Raw genomic sequence first — 8,099 nt, forward strand, 5'->3', positions numbered from 1 at the left:
AACCTGGGGCACTCGAAAATAGTCTGTCTGCTAGGGAATGCCAGATGCACCATGTCAGACGAGACCCGAGTGCGTGCAGGCCGTAGAGCTTGGTCGAAGACAGGGGAATTGACCTGGGGCCACTCACCATGCTTGCGTACGGGCAAGGCGAAGGAATTTGTGTGCGTCAATCTCCAGCCAGTCAGTCGACGTTTTGCTCTCTGTCGTGTAGAGCCAAGATGAATTCCAGTAGGAGAAGCAGGCTTGAAGGCTCCTATATAGCGGCAAGATTGCTACGCTGCTCTAGGCGACCTCGCGTGTGACGAAAGCATCGGCAAATGCAGGCACGTAAAGCCACAGACTTCGCCATGTACAATACGATGCGCCTGCGGGTCAGCCAGCAGCGTAGCAGCGAGACAGCCTTCATACGACCTCGACTTTCTCCACCAACGAGTTGCCTCAGGTCCGATGATTCAAATCTGTTTTGCTCGAATTGCACAGCAAGTCCTCGAGAGAATCGTAGCACCAGTCACATTGTGCGACCGAGGAGGAACGTACAGCGACTACTTTTTCGGGAAGGACATGGACAAGCTTGCGTCACGAGGCACTTTGTGCTCGTGGTGCTGGAGTGGGGTTGAATGGGTTGAACAGCTGAGCCCCTCCTTTGGTCGAGGCAGTTGGGTTTAAGCATTAATATGCCTAGTCCCAGGATACCCGACCAACGTTCTCCAATGTCGTCAATTGCGAGTTGGCGGGCGTGTTTCGTACGAGCCAGGCGACTGCAAAGGGATTCTCTCATGGCAAGTTAACGAATGTATGAAAACCTTACTATGTTTACGGTGCCATATCAGTACGTCGTTTTCGCTCACGCAACAGATGACGCAAAGTCGGGCAACCACTTTTGCAGAACTTGTTTCACCAGCTCCAGGGTATCCACGAGGTAGCCAAGCAGTTGCTTGGTCGTGACTACTTTGGATTCAACGGCCCCTCGAGCCCCCTTATTTTGATTTTTTTCAGCTCATGAACATCGCAAAGTTGAGCGACACCTGCCAGAGAGTATGGCAGTTTCACGGCAGCTTTTAGCAAGAGCTTAACTCTAAAACCGGGACTCGTTGCCGTGACCTCAATCGTATTGGTGGTGCAACTGGCCTGCAGTCAGCGCGCATGACGGGAACGGATGGTGGGGAATCCTGGCCCAACATCTGAGTTGACGTCGGTGTCAGATGCACTTCAAGCGCTTCCCGTTGCCTAGTCGAAATTTCGGATTGCAGTTTCGGCAACTGGAATATAAGTAAGCGCTAGCTGAAGCAAAACGTTGTGAATAAGTTTTACGGTATGTCGCCATGGGCGTGAATGTCAAGGACCACTAGGCATAATCATTTTTGTTGCATGTGTTGAATTGCGAATGATTTATCACTTGACCGCAGCAACATTTGAGGGTGACCGGAAGCCGGTAGCTGCCATTGCGTGAAGCGCCACAAGATTCATCTGGGTCGAACAAGCGTCTAGATGGGATCAGCTTGCATCCAATCAAAATATCCAGGCCTTCACAGCTTGCAGGCTGAACCACCGGCGCACAGCATTCTAGCCTGAGACCAACCTGAGGGCGCAAGGGGCGACCATTTGTGAATCTGTACCAGTCGTCTATTGTTTCGTAGCCGTCACATATTGACATCGCTTTCCCTCAATAATGATATACTCGATGCCGTTTCTGACAAGTCTGACGTCAAGGCTTCCCTTTTCCAACATGAACTCAGAGACACTATACACCTCAAGGTATGGCTTCACAAATCTCTTATCAGCATCGCGGTAGCCGGTCGTCAGTATCCTTCAAGACCCGCCTTGCCGGATGTCTTTCTACGGCCGATACGGTACCCAAAATAGCATCGCTACGTCCGGTTTGGTTGAGGAAAGCCCTCCTGATGTAGAGCACTGACTCATAACGATCTGTAGCCAGCCTAACTTTGCCTCAGTCGGGCTCGAGGGCAGTGAGAGAAGTGAGTTGTTACATATTGTTTTTGAGGCCGTAGGGGCAATACTAGTAGAATAAATACAGCGAAGGTGTTGGGAAAATAGGGCTTTCAAAATTTGTGTCTACGCCACCGTCTTGTAGCTGAGCTCTGACGACTTGCTCCGCCAGGCTCCAACCAACCAAGATGGAGAAGCGGTAAGTTCAACAGCATAACTCAGATGTTCCGTCCGAAATAGCGCTGCTCACTCGGAATCAGTCTTTTGGTGCCCGCATCAGCAAATACTCTCGAGTGCTTTGGCCAAACTGGATCAGGTCCTTGTCCCTCAGCTCAAGATATCTGGTCTCTGGCATCTTCTTCTTGTTGATCATGGTACCATTGGCGCTGTCGAGGTCGATCAGATACGGCTTGACCTTACCGATCTTGTCACCGTACTCGTTTCTCTTCTCGAGATAACGGAACTGGATAACGGCATGTTGTTTGCTTATGCTTGGGTGCTCGGCAGCCATGTCCACCACGGCAAGTTCCCTTCCAACCAGCCAGCAGGTGCGGTGATTCAACTCGATGGTATCGATTATGTCGGCTCCCTTGAAGACGAAGAGCTTCCATCTGTCTTTGGGTGAGGGTTTGCGCGCTTCGGGCGGCTCGTGGTACTTGAGCACGATGGTGGAACCGTCTGGTTGCTGAATGGAGTTTGAGACGGCAGCGAGCGTGCCCGTCGTTCCAAAGTTTGGTCTCTCTTTCTCTTTGAGGGGCTTCTCTCCGTTCGTTACGGCAAATGAGTCAGCTTGGGAGGGCAGGGGGCCGCTACACTTGACCACTTGTTTGCTACGACTGCTGTCTTTAGAATACTCCGGCCGTCCATCTCTAGCTAGGCGTGATGTTTCATTTTCACCATCTATGTCATGGCCATGTCGCGATGTCGGCCGCTGGTGCTCTTTGTCTCTATGCCGGTCTCGGTCTCGCGAAGGAGATGATCGTCGCAAGTCGTCAGGTCTGGGCGATCTAGGTGATCTTGATCTTCGCAGCTGCCTGCTCAGTCTGTCCCTCGAGACGCCGCGTTTTCCATATTTATCCCCATGCCGACGTGAGTCTTCTCGGCGTGCCCCTCCACTTCTCCTGTCCCGGTCGTACTCGAAATCGTCTTTGTGTCGCGGCTGACGCGACCGATGGGATGGGGACCTGTTGGAATCCATTCGCACAGTGCAGAGCGTCGCAGGTGATAAGTCGAAAATCTTCTGATCGAAATAGCTTATACCTTCTGGTCGAAAGAAAATCAGCAATGCAGATGGTCCACAAGATGGACAAGTTTTAGCCTGGAGAACTTCTTGCGCAGTTGTGTTGTGTTGCAAGGACCGCGATTTTAGAAGGTTCAGTTTGCCCAGTATCGCAGCAGTCACAGCTTGGACGCCCTGGAAAAACCTTGCGCCGCCCTCTAAGAGCCTTTGAATTTAAGGTCCTTCAATTTGACATTGTCCAACATGTAATTTAACGACTTATCATGCCAATATACGTCGTACAGTCAAAGGTTCCTTTTGCATGGAAAATTTTATTGAAATGAAAAGAAAGTGGTCACCGGATTCCCACAGGTTGCGCAAGGGTGCTGTCAGCTTTCGTTAAGCAGACTCACAACACTTCGTTTCGAATTTTAGTTGGTGCTGGCTCATATGTGAAGGGCTCGCTCAGTGGCAGCGTTGGTTTAGCAATATACCAAAATACCATATCTCGACTTGCAGAGCCAGCGCAGTAGCTTCCATATAGTCGTAGAGCAATCAGCGATGGGGTTTCCTGTATCTGCGCCGAACCGTGGAAACTTTAAATATAAGTGTCTCTGAAAGGGGTTTTTCTCAACTTCGCAAGGTGTGAGTTCGAAACGATTCAAACGCAGATAATTTCGTATCATTGGAAAGCCAAAAGAAGCCCAATGTCAAGCATAATGCGAAGAAACCTCGAAAGTAGACAAATAAAGTAACGTACCCCACGGTCCAATTGAACACTTTCGCGCATTTCCGTACAACCTAGGTTTTATCCCTTATTTTCCACCTTCTACAATGGCACGTAATTGGGAAGAAAGCGATATTCAATTAGCGCTTCAAGCGCTTCAAAATAACCCCAAACTAAGCGTACGATCCGTAGCACGGATCTATAATATCCCTCATACAACCTTACGTCACCGATATCGCGGCGGTACTTCACGACAGGATATACGATCACCAACGCAAAAGCTTACCTATTCCGAAGAAGACCCGATCGTACGCTACATAGTCGACCTAGATTCATGATCATTTCCTCCTCGAATAAGTGGTGTTGAAGATATGGCGAATCGACTACTCCACCAACGCGACGCAGGATGCGTCGGTATTAACTGGGCTTCGAGCTTCGTACGACGACAACCAGACCTCCGGACGCGTTTTAATCGAAGAATCGACTACCAGAGAGTCCTCTGCGAAGATCCCGACGCGTACCGCGCGTGGTTTTATCTCGTACGGAATACAATTAATAAGTATGGAATTCAAGAGAAGGATATCTATAATTTTGACGAGACTGGGTTTCTTATGGGTCAAATCTCATCCGAGATAGTTGTAACGACCTCTGATCGACATGGAAGACCTAGAGCAGTACAGCAAGGGAATAGGGAATGGGTTACAGTTATCCAGGGCGTCGGATCGGACGGCTATACTATCCCTCCGTATATCATCTTTGCTGGTAAAACTCACCTATCTTCGTGGTACGAAAATAGCCTACTACCAAAGGATTGGGTTATCGCGGTTACGAAAAATGGCTGGACTACAAATGAAAGAGGCGAGGACTGGATTCGACATTTCGATCAACATACAAAGCTTCGTACGAAAGGTGTTTATCGCCTCTTAATTCTCGACGGCCACGAGAGCCACCACTCGACCGCTTTCGAGCTCTACTGTAAAGAGAAACTCTATTATCACACTCTGTATGCCGGCTCATTCGTCGCATAAGCTCCAACCTCTCGATATCGGCTGTTTTCGTGCACTGAAAAGAGCGTACGGTAAAGAAATTGAGGATCTTATGCGGGCACATATTACCCATATCTCGAAGGAGGACTTCCTCTCCGCGTTCTTAAAAGCGTTCCAGGCAACTTTTACGATATCAAATATCCAAGGAGGTTTCTGAGGGGCAGGACTCGTACCGTACGATCCGGAATATGTGATTTCGCAGTTAGATGTGGAGTTACATACTCCAACACCTCCGGGTACCTCGTCTGGTCTTCCTATTATCTGGGAGTCGAAGACCCCAAATAACCCAATTGAGGCACAATCCCAGACCGAATACGTGAAAAACCGAGTTATACGGCATCAAAATAGCTCTCCGACAGCTACACTTACTGCACTTGACCAGTTTGCGAAGGGTACGACGCAGGTTATGCACCGGCTTGCTCTTTTAGAGGGTGAGAACGCCGCGCTTCGAAAGGGAAATGAGACACTTAGCCGGCGGCGTTCTACGAGAAAAAAAACGTTTACAGTATGGAGGATCACTTCGTATACAAGCTGGAGAAGATTTACAGTCTCAGAAGCTAGTTAACGGAGAGTTAGATAATAAATCGCGCTGGAGTCGTAGTCGTACGAGGAGGCCAGAGATACTTCAGCAACGCTGTAGGACGTGCGGAGAGCCCGATCATAATATGCGTACTTGTCAGAATAGTAAAGAGATATCTGAAGAAGATAGTTCCGAGTAATTTTAATTATTTTTTTACTTTATAGTTGAATTAACTTATGTCTTATTGTACGAGGTCTTAAGAAGTGTTCAATTGGACCGTGGGGTACGTTACGAGATAACAAACGGCGCACCAAAGTGAAACAATATGGGATAGCCCAGTATTCCAGTGTAGTAGGAAGACGCGACTTGGTTATCCCAGCTAGGTGCCTCGTTTATTTTGTTCTCTGCTTACATCGTATCGACTCAGTCCAGGGGTGAGTGTTGCTCATGCCTTGATCGGCAAGTACGTTCCGGTTTGCTCTTAGGCTTCAGACAGTGAAGTAAAGTGGTCAGCAAGAAACAAACACTGTAACCGCACTTGGAAATGAGTCAGATTGTGTTGTTCAGCCGAAGTTCAAGATCGTGTGGTATCGCGCTGGAGGCGTTGTCCTTATTAATCCCACGCCCTCCTTCTTTCAGGGGGTCTGCTTATGATGATTCAAGTACTATAAGTTGCGTGTGATACGATCAGCATACCGTCATCCAAATTGGTAGGAGAGCATGCGTTATCGACCTCACTGTTACGAACCGTTGGCCCTGAACCAACATTACAGGCCCGTTGGCAGGCCAGGTGGATACAGACGCTAGGATCACGGGACCCCGCATCGGAGAAAGGAAAGGACCGACAGGTCACGTGACTCACCAGGGTGGATAGCTTGGACAGCTAACATATCCAACATATCCAAGTGGGGATCAGTGAAGGAGAGATGGATATATAAGGGACAGAACTTCCAGGCATTTCATAGATAGACAGTCTCTACTTCAGTCATCAATCTAAGCATCAATCTAACACATTGGTGAGGCAAACTGATATATTATTATATAACGTACCCCACAAGCAAGTTGGCCACTTTTTCTTGGCACCGTACGAACAACCTTTTAATTAACATCTTTACACATACCAAGATGGGATCGAATTGGAAAGGAAGCTACATGATTCTAGCGTGCCAGGCGCTTCAATCGAAACCCGAATTAAGCATCCGACGCGCTGCCCAACTCTACAATGTCCCTCGTACAACTCTAGCTAACCGAAAACGCGGACTACTATCTCGACGCAATACTCGGCAATCTAGTCTGTAACGGATGCAGTACAATGTAACGAGCCTGTTGTACTACCCTGATGTATCTATCATACTACGCAGAGGGAAGGAGGAAGGGAAGGAATGGCGGTGAGGTAGGGTAGCGCTGATTTGTATGCTCTCTTAGGTAGTGGGGCGTTTGATCTGTGCTCCCCAGAGCCAGATTCCTGCACACAGGCCAAGCCCGTCACATGACCCCCTTTGTAGGTTGTTAGTCTGAATGCTTCCATGGCGGCTGCTCCCTGGCCGACAGCTCGTGCCTGGCTCGGTTATCTGCGCGTCAGGCAGCAGGCGCGTCCGTTTGCAAAACAACCATCATTCTGCTCCTCCCAAACGTCGCCCAGCCTCGACTTTGTGTACACTTTTTGCTCCCATTTTTCACCCATCATCCTCAGCACATCTACTCTCTCTTGACATATTCTCATATCCAGCTCCCGCTCTCTCGGTCACGGTATATATATTATGCAGTTGTAGCATAGGTGCGCCTGCTAATCGTGCGAGCAGATGTTGCCCCGCTTCAGCTCCTCCAGCGACAGTTCGTCCTCCGGGAGCGATTATGATGAGGAGATTGTCAACACCCCATCCTTCATGAGAAGGTCGGGCCCATCACGCTTTACCAGAAGGGCTGCTCCTGCTCCCGCCTCCACGGGTGATGACGACGACGATAACCATGAGGGTCTGCGCCCAGCTCCCATAGAGCATGAGTTATCTGCAGCGAAGGGCAAGCGCAAGGTGACCTTGCGCACACCCGTCGCCTCCGCCCCTACTGCCAAGAAGCCCAAGATAAGAGGAGCGCTGTCAGAGAACAGAATGCCATAGGCACCAGTGGGTGTCAGGACACTGAACGCAGGACACCGGCGGGCCGCCGGAGGGGTGTTTCGGACAAAAGACTCCCGAATCATGATTACAATCTATGTGAAGCTTTGGGATGACGAGAGTCAAGATCCTTGGCATCGCCGACCCTGCTGTTATGCCGGGTCCAAGCGGCGGCCTAGCTATCTATATAAGGACCATCTCGAAGTAGGATAGGGAAGGAGTTGTCAGAGCCACAAGTGTCATCCGAGGCGGGCCGGCTTCCACCAGGTAGGAAGCCGTTTGTGGCGGCTAGAGAGCCGCTTGTGGCGAATGAGAGCCGTTGAAGCCGTTTGCAGCGGATAGGGAATCGCTTGGTTGCAGATAAGGAGCCGCTGTCCAAGATATTGGCCGAAGTCGGAGGAACACAGACATACGGAAGCAAACATCCAGAATCCAAGAGAGAAACTCGGCTGGCTATAAGTAAGGAGTCGAGACGGAGGAAGATAGAGAGGGCAGAGATCAATGCATCACCGTGGGCACCCCTACC

General features: G+C 49.8%; 2 protein-coding genes across 2 annotated transcripts; one reads left to right on the forward strand and one right to left on the reverse strand.

Annotated features, from left to right (window-relative positions):
• Positions 1-2,203: 2,203 nt before the first annotated feature.
• Positions 2,204-3,124, reverse strand: BCR38DRAFT_313805 (SMAD/FHA domain-containing protein; the record flags this gene model as incomplete). Its single annotated transcript, XM_040854678.1, has 1 exon — positions 2,204-3,124. A coding segment is annotated over one exon (921 nt), but the record flags the coding sequence as incomplete, so codon positions are not given.
• A 4,137-nt stretch (positions 3,125-7,261) lies between these two features.
• BCR38DRAFT_490954 (uncharacterized protein) lies at positions 7,262-7,576 on the forward strand (the record flags this gene model as incomplete). The annotated part of the gene is made up of 1 exon (XM_040864595.1): positions 7,262-7,576. The coding sequence occupies one exon, from the start codon at positions 7,262-7,264 to the stop codon at positions 7,574-7,576; it is 315 nt and encodes a 104-aa protein (XP_040709898.1).
• Positions 7,577-8,099: the final 523 nt, after the last annotated feature.

This window comes from Pseudomassariella vexata (genome assembly GCF_002105095.1).
Source record: "Pseudomassariella vexata strain CBS 129021 chromosome Unknown BCR38scaffold_25, whole genome shotgun sequence".
NCBI classification, from domain to species: domain Eukaryota; kingdom Fungi; phylum Ascomycota; class Sordariomycetes; order Amphisphaeriales; family Pseudomassariaceae; genus Pseudomassariella; species Pseudomassariella vexata.